This window comes from Anser brachyrhynchus (assembly GCF_964034855.1).
Source record: "Anser brachyrhynchus genome assembly, chromosome: Z".
NCBI classification, from domain to species: domain Eukaryota; kingdom Metazoa; phylum Chordata; class Aves; order Anseriformes; family Anatidae; genus Anser; species Anser brachyrhynchus.
Window position 1 is genome coordinate 60,043 of NC_137697.1, and position 16,212 is coordinate 76,254.

A 16,212-nucleotide genomic window follows, 5' to 3' on the forward strand; every position below is an offset into this window, starting at 1 on the left:
GTCAGAGAGTCAAAGATAGTCCTGAGTCAACTGTAAGCAAATGGACCGGCCCAAACCTTTACTTGCACCTTTTCCCAATTCACCTGCACATGTTCCCTGTCTTGATTGCATCTCCTCTTAGTTGATGCTGGGAGGGATGGGACCACTTGGAGAGGTTCAGCAGTGCAGCCTCTCACTTCCAACTCTCTCCATCTCCGTCCGTACAGAGAGATCAATGAAGGCAACAAAATAGTTATTAATGCTCCCTTGGATTGCAAGCCTGAAATGACATGAGACAGCATTTTCTTCGGCTGCTTTAGCTCTCTTTTAGCACACTCCATGTTTGCGTTTGATGAGTATAAATGACCCTTTCACATTTCAGGATTTGAGTCTGATGATAACAATTGATAACACTAATTTTTTCACGTGTGAAGCACTTTCCATTCAGAGGGCTCTCAAATTGCTTTTCAAAACCGCATAGCTTCCCTTCAGCCACCACTGAACCGCCCCTACCTCCGAGCTGGAACAAAGGACCCATCAATGCAAGGTGGCAGTACACAGCAATTGAAGGCAGGAAGTGAAGAATAATGCATCCCACCGAAGGTGCAGGGTCAAGTCAAGTTGGCAAACGCATTTCTTGAATTAGAACCTGGACAAAACCTCAGCGCCAGGACTCTCATACTGCAGCTCAGGCAGGAAAGTGCCGTGGGGTCAGCACTCACTAGAGAAGGTCAGAGCCCTAAGTTTTACATCTTGAGCAGGGGCCGGACACTGTGTTAGAGGATGCATTTAGAACTGCCTCAGAAGGAAAAAAAGCAATTTGCTGTCTGCCATTTCTGGAGCCTTTCTTGCAAAAGGGCACTACGCGTTTTTTGGTCCTCCCCCCTCCTTTCCTGTAGAAAGGAAAGGCTCTATTGAACTTCAGTCCACACTGTGCTACTCTTTACAGGAAGCCCAACCCATTCTGAAATGAACATGAACTGTAAGAGGAGACCATGAGGTAGGAAACTCTTGAACTGAGTACAAGACTATTCATAAAGTGAGTGAGAAAAGGAAATAGGTGATTATAAAAGGTCATTAGAAATGTCAGCTTACCAATGGCATTGTATGGAGGGAGGTGTAACCCGCTGCAACACAAGCCTATTACGGCTGAACTTGTAAAGGACACCCATAACCTCCATTTCTTTTGTTCAGAGGCTTACACTTTGGGAGTTTCTTTTATAACACCATCCCTTCAAAACCTACGTAAATTTGAAGAATGGGTACTTAACCATCCAAGTTCCATTTCACAACTACTTCCACTCCACACAACAGATGAATGAAAGCAAAAAACTTTCCCAGCCACCAGGAGCGCAGGTGCTTAGCACTAGATTCAGCGATTACTGAAATACAACTGCTCTGGAAATCAGGAAGGTCCAGAGAAATCAGAGGTGGTGAGTCTCTCATTCAAATACCTCTTGTTCCCAGTCAGATGCCACTGAGAGGAAGAAATTATCACTTAAAAAAAAAAAAAAGAAAAAAAAGAGTAAATTTTCTCCAGCATTTTGGTTCACCAAGTGGGTCTATTTCCTCCCTACAGCCCAGCCAGTAGTAAGAGAATTGTGATGGGTGAATGGAAAAAGAAAGTCAGCCCACCTGGCTGAGACCAATGCTCACATCATTAGGGATAAGAAGACCTAACCCAGTGGCATGAACAAGATGCAGTGATGATGTGAGTGAGTATTTTGGAAAGTAAAAGACTAACGGTGGGATGAGTCTAATGACAGAGCTACGAGGATTACTTCTGATAATTGCTTTTTAACCTGTGCCAAAAGGGATGTGTTAATCAGAGGTGTAACGTGTAAGTTGCCTGAGATCTCAAGGATTGGATGATCTTGGAAAGTTTCCTATAGTCCTGCATTCCTTATAGGATCACCTAGCCTGCTTCATTCCACGAATGAAATAGTTTTAAGGGTGCTTTACTGCTCAGATACCTTAGACAATTAACATCCTCTCTCTTTGTATTTTACTTCTTGTTTTTTCTTTTTATAACCCATGCAGAATCCAATGATTTTTCAAGCGGAGATTAAATCTCTGCCATAAACTCAGGGCAGGAGATGTAGGCTTACCTTCACTCCCCCAGTTCTCTCCTTCTGCTTTCTTCCACCTGTGTATTTCCAACAGTTAGCCAATGCTTTCATTTATTTTTATTGGTCTTATTCCTTTTAGTGGAGAGAAACATTAACCATGGAAGTGTGATCCAGACTTGCTTGGATGGCGTGTGGTGGTGGGAGCCTTTGCACTCCCTCGTTTTGTGCTTCAGCGCATTTCTTGCTGACAAGTGGACGAATGCAAGGCAGAGCCACTGAAGCTAAGGCAGATTCTCCAAACCTGGTGTCAGCCTTCTGCTACACCCTGAGCAGACTTAGCAAAGGAACTTAGCTCCGACACAGTTCAGGCCAGGGCAGTTAGCTATTTAAAGAGGTGGGTTTATTTATACACTTTTTACCCTCCTCTCCTCCTCTTGAGCCCCCCCCCCCTGTTTTTTTAAGACAGGAAATTACCAGTAGCCCTGAGGACGTAAAATTTGACAGCGGTTTACCAGATAATTTGTATTGGGCCCTTTGTCTTTGCTGTTACTTTTATTCTTCAATAAATTCTTTCAACCATTAAACAATGTTACTCCCACAACAACTTTGGCAGAGATCAAAAGAGTGTGGCAGGTTTGCTCCAAGTTCCTACTGCTACCCTCCAGGTACCAAAGAGCTAGACAGACAAAGAATGTTCTTTCCTTTGCTCTCTTCTAAAGGGTTTTGTCCTGGGTTTAAGAAGTAAGGTGAATTTTGGGGTGTGGGGTTTGGGACAATGATTAGTTTCAATCCAGTATTTCACCCATCGTGCTTTTGCTGAAATTCTGATGACAGCCAGTGATAGCAGTGCCGTACCTTACTGAAAAGAACTTGTAGTGCTAGGAAAGCCAGAATAAACATTAATTAAATTACTGTCGGATATCTGACAGAGCGGATCTCTGGTGTCACGAACAGTAAGGATGGATATATGTATCTGAACTTCTCACAGCTTTGTGTCCAACATGAACCTGACTGCACACCTCACCTCAACAGCACAACGTTTCTTCAAAGAATCGAGAAATCCTCAAAAAGGTGTTTGTTCTGGGGACTGTTTGGGATGAGTGGTGTCCCAGAGCTGAAACCTGCTGCAGCCACTAATTTAAGACATGAAAATCTTATCCTTGTAATAGACCACAAGGATCTGGCCTCCACATGCTTTAGGTTGCGCTGGGATCTGCCCAAATTCAAAACCAAAAACAACAACAACAAAAATCAGAGCAGGCAAAAAAAAAAACAAAACAAAAAAAAAAACAGCAGAGGGATTATTTCATCCCCAGCACTGACTTCAACCTTTGGAAGGAGGTAAACCCTCAGGAGGCTTAAAAGGAAAGGAGGACACTCAGATGAGGCAAAGAAGCCCCCAGGGGAAGCTGCCTATTTCATTTCTGGAGCGTGGACCGTGTGCAGCTATTTTTGATTTTGAACCGAGTTCCTCTGCCCCTGCCAGCAGTCCTGAGCCCCGTGCTGGTGCAGTGAGAGCAGAGGCCCAGCCACCCCTAACAGCCATTACTTCATAATACAGAACAGCACTCAGGCAAGGGATGAGGTTACTGTCAGCGGGGTCATGATTAATAATGATTAATCTGATCCTTGCCAACACAAACTGGATCCACGATTCATTAAATAATTACTTTGCAGCATGGATACCGTTTCCAGAGGAGACATGCATTTGTCATATTAAAACCAAAAACAAACACACAGAAAGACAAGGAGGACCCAAGTTTTCAGTAACACTTGAACTTGCACAAGCCAACAGAAAAGTTAAGCAAAAAAAAAGAAAACAAAATTAAAGGATAAGAGCAGTTAAATGTTGATGAGCTGCCTACCGGTTGGGAGAAGCAGGGAAAAATAAATAAAACTAAAAGCCACAAAGGCAAAGCTGCATGTGTTGAGAATATGGAGCTCTTTGCTACTTCTGGTTCTCAGCCTTGTGTGTACCCTTAATACACATGCTATTTGTCATCCCACACAGTTTTCCCCTGTTTTTAAATGACGTTTTGCTTTCCTTAGAAAGTACAGAAGTGACACAGCCGAAATCATTCCCCAGGAACCATTTTTTCTGCTTTATGTTAATACACTATTTAGCACAAGGAAAGCCTAGTCCAGGATTGCCATTCTTATGCAACAACGCACCTCAAATAATAAGAAACAGTATAATAATTTATGGGGAGGCATAAATTACTGGGAAACTAATAACCACTCTGAAGAGCATATATGAACCTTACAATTACAGTAGGATATCTGTGGTGCAGAGACTTGGTTCTGGGCCTTGGAGCATGGATGAATTTCACTCCCACAAAGCACACAAACAACTGGAAGTGGTGCCAATGGCAGCCAAGGACATGGGGGTTTTGCTGCCAAGAGGTAGCCTTATTTTGGGACTTCTCTCAGTCATCCCACTCCACCGACCCAACGCTTCATCAAAACCATCCACGGCACAGAAGGAAGACAGAGGATGGGAATCGAGTGCTTTAGTGTGCTCAGCTATATTCCCTTGGAGCCTAGCAAAGGTTTTGTGGGATTTATATTACACTGCTTAGCCTTTCATCTCAGCTTGTAGGGTTTCATTTGGACTGGGAGGCCATGCAACGTAAACCACTGGTCCCTCTCCTGCTCTGGTGAAAATCCAACTTCAGAGCTGAGCTCCTTGTGACTGTTGGGAAATCCCAGCCCCACATGAGCCTGTTTGGGCTTCTGCTCTCCACAATGACAGGGTCAGAATTTACTCACTGGTGACTTGCACCCTGGAAACCACCAGACAGATAGGTGCTTTTGGATGTCAGGCCCAGGGACACAGACCACAGGTCAAGGAGTTTACGGTGTCTTCCCTTCCAGAGGCACATTGGAGAAATAGCAGTAAATGAAATCCTCAGCAACAGAGCCATGGCTTGGTTAAGCTGGGGATCTTCAATAGTGGGGTACTGTGTCTAGGTCTTTTTGTATGTTTCCAAAGCATGAAAAAAAAAGAAAATCTTTGGAAAGGTGTTTTGTTTGTTTGTTTGTTTGTTTGTTTTCAAAACTTTAGCCAGAATGTAGGTAGCTAGTCCCAAACCTTTATATAGCTCATGGTATAAAAACCACACACCCGTTTATCCTTACATTCAAGACAATGAAAATTAAGTTGCATTTTCACAGAAAGTTGCAATGGTCTTAAAACAAAACAAAAAGCAAGACCAAAAAAATAAAAATAAATAAAGAAAAGATCCCAACAACAATTATGAAGGTAAATCTTTAAAACCTGAGACTGGGGGCAGGGAGGGAAAGACCTCAGCAAACAAAACTAAATCTAGCGCAGTGTTTTTCCCCTTCACAAAGTGAAACAATCTGTTCCTAAAATAAGGCTTCCTTGGTTTTCTGGCAATTAGTGTCCTGAAGGATTAGCCTACAATTGTCAGCAAGTGTTTGCCTTTCCCAGCCAATGTCACCATAGAAGTCTGTGTTTACCTACAAGGCCCAGGGGATAATTTATAAGCTGAGCTGAGGTCCTGCATTCGCAGACTAATGTTCCACGCTGCCACCCACCCTCCTGTACAAACTTCCTCCCCATCCAGCTGCTGTCCCCTGAAGTCCTGGCATCCAGAGGCATGACGGATGCACTTTGCAGCCTCTGCATCAAGTGTTTGCCCCATAATTTATGATGATGTAGCAAAGAAAGGAGTTACTGAGGTGGACAACACATCACTAAGCATCTGAAGTCAGATTTCAGAAATTAACCAAATGCAAAGAGTAATTCATTACTGCCCCACAAAACATTTAAGAGGATGAGATTGCTTCTCCCTTCAAAAGCTATTGCGTACTCTATAATTAAATTATTGTGATCAATGAGATTCAGGTCCAACGCTTAGGATTTGTTAGAGATGGTGTTTTGTAAACCTCTCCTGCAATCAAGATGTTCCCTTCTCATTTTTAATCCCTACTGCAAGAGGTTTGACCCTAATCTAGCCCTGTTGTAAATCAAGAGAGATTCAGCCAGCGTACATCAAGATACAAGAGAAAAATCGGTGAAAGTGTTTCATTTCTAAATTAATTTTCTCCTTATGTGTTAGAACTTCAACATGAGAATATTAAGCTTGTATTTGTGAGAGTGGGAAGCTATGCTTTAAAGAAAACTTATCTGAATCCTTTTCTCGATGCTGAACTGATAGTACGGCGCATGACAATGAATTCATTATTTAAAAATACTGATTAAAAAAAAAAAAAAAAAAAAGACCTAGTCTTCCAAAGCATTTGTAAGAGTGACCAGCATTTCTCACAACACAGCCCACCACAGGATAGACAGACCTATTCTCAGATCTTAGCTATTAACAAAACAAGGCTCAGGAATACCATTATTAATTAGGGTTGAAGAACATGCATGTCGAAAATGAAACATTTTCCCTCACGAGAACTAAGCCTTTTTCCCGTTGACAAATTATCGGGAGCTCCTGGAGCTTTGTGGACACTAAATCTGTTTCAGGTCTATACCTGATCACAGTTGTTCACAAGCTGTACCAGGGACCCCACCGCCAGTTACCTGATATTTGAGATCAGCCACTTCCCTCTACCACACTGAATATTGGATGACACAGTATTTATAAAATGCTTCTGCTCAAACCACATTTTGTTTCATCTTCGGAACAAATGATCTCTGGATTCAAACCTCTCTTTAGTTACAAAGACAGAAGGCAATAGCCACCAAAAATTTTGACAGGGACAAAACTCAGCTGGTCTGAAGAAGCGCTAACCTGTTGGAAGAGTCCACCAGCTGGCTGGTGCTCAGAGCGCAGCCCACCTCGCTTCCAATGGCTGGACCCTGCAAGTTGTCCCACTGACATCAATTTGACCAATTTTAGAATAAGGGGCAATTCACACTGAGTAATGAAGATTGAAAACCTGAAATATTGAAACCTGTCCATCAGTTCTCAGTTTGTGAACAAGTTTTTACGTGTCTATCACGAGTAACCTCAATAAGGAATGTTCTTTTGGTGGTGTCACTTCGGAACAAAAGCATGCAACAAATGGCACGTTTCTCTAGCGCGTTCTCTGTAACAATCACACGTCCAGGCAGCTACAGTTTGAGACCAAAGGTTGCATACACTTAACCAGCAAGGAAGTGCATTAGTCTTTAAGAAAGGCATTGCCTAGAGTGGATTATTATAAAGAAACAGAATTCATGAATAAACAAACCAGATGGGAATAAGTCAGGCTACGGCATTCATAGCTCCTACTGCAATGAATCCCTGATCTTGCTCAAAGGTTTTTTTTTCCTACAAATAACAAATGCGAAAACATTAATGTCCTACCACTGTCAACCATGCCAGAGATTCCATTTGCATCCAGAAACCCCAATATGCAACAGCACAGATCAAATCGATCAAATATTAACATATTCTTTTATTTCTCCACTAGTTAAAGTACAGATTGACTGACCTGATCCGAGTCTTTCACTTGAGCATTTTTTCCTTTTCTGCAACCACAACTCATGAGCAGTTTTGCATCTCCGATGACTTTTCCCTACAAGAGAGAAGGAAAGAAAAACTTCATCACAATCTGAACAACCAAAGACCAAGATGTTTTATGATGAGAAGCATGGGAAGAAAGGGCATTAGGAAACCCTGCGGACTCATCCTGCATTGCTGGGAGATGCCCTTCCATGAGGCAGTAGCTCCCAAGCTGCTAAGGAGAATTCCCCAATCACTGCATCAGGGAAGTCACACAGGGGCAGAAGGAAACCAAGGTGTGTAGAAGAACACAGTTGGAATATGCACAAACCAGGCTGAAAAGGAATAGGTTATTTTAGCTCAATATTATGTATGTTATCATAAACATACACGAACAGGAACAAATCCATGATGTTCAGGGAGCACAATTACCAGACTGTAATGGCTTGAGGCAAAAGCTCATATACCAGAATTCACGTTCCCCGGATAGCACCTATTTGCTTCTCGTGTAGCTAGATTTGGCAAAATGCAGACCTACAGGTATGACTTATCCACGTTTGGACAACCGGTCCGTATAACTACCAGCAAATCCTTGCTGTGAATTCAACAGCCCACCCTCCCACATTTACATCTGCTTGCGTATCCACAGCATCCGTACTGCGCTTTGTCCAGTGGAGATCTCCAGAGAAACAGAGTCCCCGCAGCCTCCCTTTGCCTACAGCCAGCAGTTTGAAAAATAAGCTGAGTCCAGCCAGCTCCTTTTGACTGGAAACCCAAGAGGTTGACTGAGTGTGGTCTGAGCAGCAGGGTCCTCATGATACCCCAGTTCTTTTCTATGGATCATTTGGATCACTTTATAAAGTTTTTTTGGGAGTTTATCAGGACCTGATAAACCTTGACAAATCCCCATGGCAGAAAGGGGCTGGGATTCTAGCTTTGGACACAATGCTGCTTGAACTCAAACAATAACACAGCAAATTGAGTCCCCATAAACCCATCGCATTTACACACTTTCTGATAGACATGCCCAAGACGTCAATTTTTTTTCCCCAACTTTTGCTGTCTGAAGCTGAAAAATAAACACTCTCAGCATCTGCTGGGCAACTGAGGGAGAGTCGCAAGATTTCATCAGGATGAATTTATATGGAAAAGACGACCACAACATTAAAGCAGTTAATGAGTTTAGCCAAGTGGAAGCGCTCTGCCCTAAATGATGAGGAAGGGAAAGGGCACTATCAGAAGGAATTGCAGCCATTGCTCAATGTCAGGGCACAGCAGAGAGCTGACCCTCAGTGTCAGGAATTACAAACAGGCAGATAAACTTCGTGACACCTTGGGAGAGCCAGGTGTGGTGGGGTCTCTCACTTGGTGACCCTAGCATCCCACAAGCCCCAGGAAGACCAGATAATATGCAAAAGTTATCCTTCCTCCTCTTCCCAAAAAATACACTGAAAAATACAACACGGATAAGGCTGTGCCTATGCCTTCAGTGATTCAATACGAAGCACTTTAAATTCTAAAAGTGTTCCCATGAAAGAAACAATTAAACTAAAATTTAAAGCAATTGTATTAAATTATTACATTAGAAATGGAAAGCCAAGGTACAGGGAGAAAATCGTTTGTCTAAGCAAAGGAGCTTTTTTAGACACACAGAGAATCTGAGACAAGTTAGAGACTTGTTAGAGACAACAGGACCTAAGGAAGACTAAGGATTCTGTGAAGACCCATGCTTTTCCTAAAAGGCAGCTGATAGATGGGCAGGAAACCTTAGGGTGCCTACAGCAGCAACATATACCTGTGTTTAGGCACTAGATCCATACATCACTAGCTGTTGGTCACCTTGTTCCAGTACCCACTGCAAAGTCATTACACAGGAAAAGATTCTCTAGCCCTTTTAATAACACAACCAAAGGATTCTCTAGCCCTTTTAATAACACAACCAAAAGAAAAAGTCCCATTTTTAGACCCTTCTCTGGCTTCTGGGATACACTCCCAACCAACCTGATTTCATGGCAAACCAATGTTCTTCTGTGAGGCTGGAAATATCACCAGCTTTATTTAACACAGAGAAATCACAAGATGCTGATCACAATCACTTAGGCAATCAAGACCTTAGGGGAATATTAACCCAAAACTTGATAGCATGCTTGGATTTTATTTTTCCTGACAGTACAAGAGTGCAGGGGGCTTTTCCAGTCCCTTAAAAAGCAAACAAAAACACCACACTGGCTGAATAACCACACCTCCTTCCCTGTCTGCAGATGCACCTCTCTTAATGGGCATTGCCTGAGTTAGCTGCTACCTTCACCTTTTTAGGGAAGCCTTTTATGAACAGATGCTTAATTTGGGGATAGGTGCCTAACTTTAGGCAGCTAAGTTGAAAGGCAACAACAACAAAAAAAAAGCATATGGACAACATTTGCAGCCAGTCGCAACTCCGTTTAAGAGCAGATGGAGGCCTTGTCATTCAGGGGTTTCCTTGCATACACCAGGCAGTTCAGTGGGGATAGGGAAAGGGGCTTCTGTTTGGATGCTTCTGTCTGGAACCAGATTAGAAGAAAGCACGCTTTCCGCAGCATGCGCCTTGTGTTACATTAAACATGCATATGCAACTTCAGCTTTTATTCAGCAATCTGAAACAGAGCCCTCCAGGGTGCTAAGGGTCAGCGAGTTTTTGTTTGTTTATTTGTGTGTTATTTTACAGTTTCTAGTGCCCAAGGAGTTTGTTAAGAAATTAAAACACCTCGCTGGGACTATCCTGCTGCGGTCGTTGCCTCTTAATATATCCCTCCCTGCTCCATCCAGCAGCATGGCCCTGTGCTCCTGATGCTTGCAGGGGAGGGAGAAGAGCTTCATCTCACGAAGTGCTACAGACGTTCACTCTTAATTTACGGAGCATCATTTCCACATTCCATGGCCTTTTAATAACAGGACTGGGGAGGAGTAAAATGATCTTGAAAGCTCACAGATGTATTGCTACTCAGTGTTCCTCTGCTGCTTGCTCTTGATGGGATGCTGTGGCTTAGAAACAGGTAGACACAATGATTTCTAGAGGAAGAACTCACTTTGGCTTCTGTTGGCTCTCAATTTTTATCAGACATCCCCTTCTCAAGGCAAGGAGCAAGACGACTGATGGATGAGCAGAGAAGAGGACAGCACATGGGTCCTGTTATCCCACCTCTTATAGCCCTGCCATGGGGAGTCCCACTGGAGTCAGCATCCTCCTTGCACCACGGGCTCCAGCAGTTGGCCAAAGTTTGCAGGGGAAAAAAAGGGGGAAATAATAATAATAATAATAATAATAATTATCTCAGCTTCACGGGTGACAGGAACTGATCTGTCGCCAGTTTTAACAGCCTGTGGTCGAGACACACCAATATGCATCGCCCAGAAGTGAAAGGAGGGCTGGTCACATCTCACTTCATGCCAGCGGCCCCACAGCATACGCAGCTCGAGCACTGCCAGCCCCGTTTAAAGGAGGCAGACGTGACGCACAGAGATTCGGCAGGGCTCTGTGGAGCTGCCAGGTTCTGTGCTAGGGCATAGCTGGCTGGGATTCATGGGAGGATCCTAAAGCCTCATTAAAGAAAAATGAAAGGAGGAGGAAAATTTGGTCATTGAAAGCATTTAACTTCACGTTGGCATTCAGCTGTCCCCAGACGATGGCATTGGTTTCACTTGGTGGCAAGCACCCAGCTCATGTGCTCCAAGCCCCACGACATGCGTGCTCAAAGCCGTCCCTTCTGAGAGGTGACAAAGTCATCCAAAGCAGGTTTTACACATCCCAGGGTTCAGTGAGCTCTGTTAAGGTCGTTCTCCCCACTCTCCCAAGTCTGCGGCCAGAGGGGTGAGCCCAGATCAGCAGCATCGTGCCACTCGCCTTGCAGCCACCAGCAAGCCTGCCTGGGCTTTACAACTATCTGGGCTCTACCTACATGGTTCATGTCAGATTTCGGCACGTTTGAGCAATGGCCATAGAAAATACTGGCAGCAGCCTCAACCCCAAGGCGCTGGCGCAGCCTTTCTCTCCCACCTCCAAAGACCTCTGAGCAACAAAGCTGTGAATCCTGCCAGAGTGGGATGGTGCCAGCAGCTGCCGAGGTCCGGCTCGCACAGCATTGCCTTTAAACGCCCACAGTTCTGCTCCTGCCTCACCAGCCAGGGCCAGGCGCACGCAGCCATGTCTTTCTTTTAGTCTTCCTGCTGCAGCAGCCTTGCTCTTCATAGAGAAGCACCTTTCTGAGAGCTCTTGATGGAGCTCTGCTCCGTTCTTTCTCTCCTGCCTTGTGCCACCAGCACTGCTCTCCAGCACAATACCCGCAGGCCCACAGCAATCAGTGCCTGCTCGGGGATGACAAGTATGAAAGGGAGGTGATGCCATCCTTCTGACTCCTTCCCCACCCACCCAAATATCGCAGCATTTCCAGCCCAGGAGGCCTTTGCGGCCACCTTCGCTGTCACCCTGCATGAGGCAGGGCACGCAATGCATCCTGCGGTGGTGCTGCTGATCTCCATATCTACTTTTAAATTGAAATCACTGCTGTTTTGCACTACTTTTGCCTACTAAGTAACAAGCCCTGGGGGACATGGTGATTTTGTTTTTTCTAGAACCATAGTTCACTCCTTCACCAAGAAAAAAATGCAAATAACACAATGGTGAACCCTTAAGAAAAAAAAGAAAAAAAAAAAAAAGGAGGGGAGGGTGCATAAGTGACATTGAAAAGAACAACTTACTAAGCAATTAAGGTTTTTACACTGTTCTGCAAGTGTGATGAAAAGTCTTGAGGAAACCATGCCCAGGAGCCCACAGAGGAACGCAGTAGAGTGGGAGAGCAAAATTGGGGAATGGAGGGAAATGGGAACTGAATCCAAGGTGGAGGCAAGCAGCAGTACAACAGACAGCTGGTGTTTGGGTGGTGGTAAATCACCCTGAAATGAGCCTCTTCCCTCAGCTCAATGAGGCCTAAACAACAAAGGAAGGCACAGCTTGCAGCCGGACAGCCTGCTAGCCAACCACAGACACACATGACAGCTTCATTCAGGAGCCTGGAGTCAATACAAAAGCTTCGAAATCAATCCGACATCCTGCGACCTCAAACAATGCACCAAATCTTCTCAGAATTGGAGCCCCAAATGAGGGGGAGCAGCATTCAAGGGAGATCAAACCGCAGGGCTGGCATTGAAAGGGACTAAAAAGGAGAAGAATGTTCCCAGTTTATTAATGGTGGGGTCTGGCCGGCTGCATCCCAGCCGCCATAGGTTACGTTCATTAAAGGGCAGCGCTTTGCGCGCATTATGCAGAGAGCCCAGCCACTATGTGTGCCTGTGTGAGCGAGCGTGCCCCTCACTTTCGAGAGATCAGGATGTGCCTTTCTGCTTAGCACTGTTGTCTTCATCAGAAATTCCTCCTGTGTGAACCACAAACGTGGGTTTTTCCCACTTGAGCAACTGTATGGGCACAGACGCACGCACGCCCTCGCACAGACGCATGCTTGCTCTCAGTCTTGAGCCTGAAAAGCATAAAAGAACACAGGCAGGCTCTTTCCAAGGAAAAAAAAAAAAGCCCAGCATTTCCCATCTAGGCTATCCCCCTTCGCTCCTGGCCATGCTTTCAGCTCTCACAAACACAATCTACTACAAAAGGCTGAAGAATTACACGATGCACGACCGTTTCCACTGCAGACAGAGTTGATTGCTCCATAAACACTTGCACGCACCTATGAGACGTAAAGGACCTGGTCCCACACCACAGCAAAGCCCCAAATAACAGAAATAAAAAAAAAAGAAGGGCTTCAGTCCCACAGGCTGCCCCCTCCGGATGGCATTGGCCCCTCTGGGGTAATTTCACCTGCAGCATCTGTCTCGCAGCACCGCATACAACCGACACCCTTCCCCCATGCATGTGGCACCAGCAACAAAAAGGCCAAGCAAATCCTTTTTATCAGCTTCCTTTTGAAGGCAGGTGGAGAAGTAGAATATAGACACACACACACAAAAAAAAGAAAAGGATAAATACAATTTGCAAAAAGTACTGTTTGGATTTGCCTGTCCTAATTATCTTCTTTTCAGCTGCCACATATTTGAAAGAGTCAGACCTTGCAGGTTTTCTCCTCCTCAGCTGCAGAGCCCAAGACAGAGCGCTCGCATTAGGAGGTCAGACTTGAAAAACACTCCTTTTTTGTGCTGAAATGGGAGTAGATGAAGAGAAAGGGCTGAATTTTTCAAAGCTGTCTACAGATTTTGATGCATATTTCCCATGTGTTTTCACTGAAGATGTGTCAAAGTCCAATCAATTTTGCTTTTAAAATGTCACACTGATCTCATATTCAGAATAGATATGGCTGTGGGAGCTAGTAATCTCTATCAGATCAGGAGAAACTTAGGTGTACAGAAACTGAAAACAATAATAAACATTCCCTAGGACGTGATTTCAACACATTTTTTCCTCAAAAGATGGAGAATTTAGTACTAAGGTTCCACAAATAAACAAAAACAACCACTAAGAGAAGATGATGTGATATTCAAATCCCTTCAAACCCCATGCAGGAAGACTGGAGAGGTCCCCACCTGGTTTATCAACAGTAAAACAAAATGCCTCTCCATTATCGTTCATAGAAAGAGGGAAACTGCAGCCAGCTTGGGCAGGTGCCCAAAGATGTGTAGCTGAGAGGTAGGAAAGGATGGAGGGCTGCAGCAATTTGTAGCAATGCTGAAGGAACAGAGTCTGCAGGGATCAGATGGAGAAAGATTCAAGGTTAAGTTTGATGGTGGGATAATAAGGCTGAAGTCTTTCATTTTCAAATGTGTTTTTCTTCTCTTTGAAATAGCCCTTTTAGTTTCAACTATCCAGTGAGTGCAAATATAAGTTCTTCAAATTCAGGAAAGCCAAGCTCTTATTTGGATGATTTCTTTCTTTTTGTCTTCCTTGCCTGCTTTAAACTCTATTTGAATAATTTAACAATCTATCTTAAATATTTCACTAATAAATCATAGGCTGGTGTTTCTATTCATGTTACAACTAATCAGTGGAGGGATGCCTGAGCTGGAAGTTAAAATTCTGCACCACCAATTTGGAGATGCATAATCATTTCTCCGCAGACTCTCCAGCGAATAAAAACTTTTTGCAGAATTAATGCCATATAAAAAGTTCATTGTGCAGGCAAGGAGTGCAACCGTGGTCCAGGGCTGTCTGTATTCTGCCAACAGGGCTCGATATTTCCACACCTAATTGGTTTGTAGAAGTTTCCAACCCCGCCAAGGGCGAGCACAGAGCTCACGGCTGAATCCCATCCACGGGCATGCAGAGCCAGGGTTCCCCTCCACCACTCAGGATGCATCCAGGACAGTTTTCAGAGATGGAAACAGGTACTAAGGAACCCCAGACTTCACTGAGCATCAACAGGAATAAACCTCTGAGTTCCCAAACACATTTGGCAACTACATCTCAATGCACTTTTGATGTAAAAATAACACATTTATAAAAACTAAGAAAAATCAGTCCCCCCTAGCCCATCTCCAAAACTCCCAATTATCAAAATGAAGCCAGTAAGTCTTGCACAAACACAAATTAGTGCAATTAAGTCTAATTTTGTCCCTAAATCACTGAGACACATTCAGGGCAAGAACCACTGTTGTGTCTCTCGGAAAAGCCCAAACTGTGTGAATAGATAGCAAGAAGTTCAGAGCTGACATTTTGACTTCAAAAAGTAAAATAGGAGAAAATGAACACCGAGACAGGACGGGAAGGGAATGGTTGTAGAATACATCACTACTAAGCTGCCTTTTGTTTTGTGTCAATTTACTTGGTTTTGTAACAAAACCTACAAAGCAATGCCTTTACCCCCACAGAAGCCCACAGTGATCTGCCATCGATACCCATGGCAATGTATGAGCACAATGCACCCGCAGAAGCAGAGGCACACACACTCCTGCATGCCTACACAAACCGATGCACAAATAAAAACCACCATGGGCAACGTGACTCCTCTCCTGCAGCTGGGAGGACTTCTCCCCAACCCACCTCCCAGCGGCAGCGAGCTTGCCTGCGGGAGGGCGGCGAGGTGGAAATCGGAGCCACCTCCTCCTCCTCGTTTGAGGACAGACATCTCCATCTTTCCTCCCTGTCTGCAGCTGACAAGACTTCCTAGACAAGCTGACATGGAAACAGCTAATTTACAGCTTTGTATCAGGAATGTGGCCCGGGCTTCGGTCCTCTGCACCCCAAGTCCCTCAGCTGGGCTGCTTCATCCCCGAAAGGGTCACCCCTTCCTCCTGCCCCTCCCCTCCCACTCCTCCTCCTCGCCTCCTCTCCTGCTTTTGTAACTTATCTCCCTGCAAGCGACTTCCCAACAGGAGCCGAAATTAAACAGGCTGCCCATATGCCATGGCTCACTTGTTGTCTGTTCCCCTCGCTGCCATCTGGCCTATTTGCTCAGCCAAGGGGTGGGGGGTGGGGGGAGAGGGAAGAGGGGTAGGAAAAAAAAAAGTGTAGGGGAGAAGAAGAAGAGGGATAAAGCCAGACACAATGAGGACGAGGAGGGAGGTGATGATGCTGTCTCTCACATCTGCTCCTTGGCCAGACTCCCAGATAGATCAGTAATGGAGAGCAGCAGAACCAGCGACAATTAACCCAAACACACTCCTGTTTATTTAACCTGTTCAGAGGGATCAGCTCATGTGCTGCTCCCCTGGCAAGGAGGCACCGC

At 44.7% G+C, this 16,212-nt stretch overlaps 1 protein-coding gene and 1 long non-coding RNA gene across 8 annotated transcripts in view; one reads left to right on the top strand and one right to left on the bottom strand.

The window, feature by feature from the left end:
* LOC308185393 overlaps positions 1 to 5,730 on the top strand; it is a 13,043-nt gene extending 7,313 nt beyond the window's left edge. Inside the window, exons 1-2 of one of the 2 annotated variants that reach the window (XR_013943346.1) lie at positions 268 to 1,412; positions 1,559 to 5,730. This is a non-coding gene — a long non-coding RNA (uncharacterized lncRNA). Of the gene's footprint in view, positions 1 to 267; positions 1,413 to 1,558 lie in introns of those variants that run through there. The other variant, XR_013943345.1, reaches the window with a different exon arrangement.
* The window catches only part of SETBP1 (SET binding protein 1), a 119,736-nt gene that overhangs the window by 59,929 nt on the left and 43,595 nt on the right, over positions 1 to 16,212 (bottom strand). For 3 of the 6 annotated variants that reach the window (XR_013943343.1, XM_080573391.1, XM_080573394.1), the window contains exon 3: positions 7,497 to 7,580. Coding sequence is in view for 4 of the 6 variants with exons in the window: in XM_080573391.1 (XP_080429517.1) it covers positions 7,497 to 7,580 (84 nt within the window). In the remaining 2 variants the exon portion in view is untranslated. Of the gene's footprint in view, positions 1 to 83; positions 260 to 6,264; positions 7,334 to 7,496; positions 7,581 to 16,212 lie in introns of those variants that run through there. The other 3 variants (XM_080573393.1, XR_013943344.1, XM_080573392.1) reach the window with 3 other exon arrangements.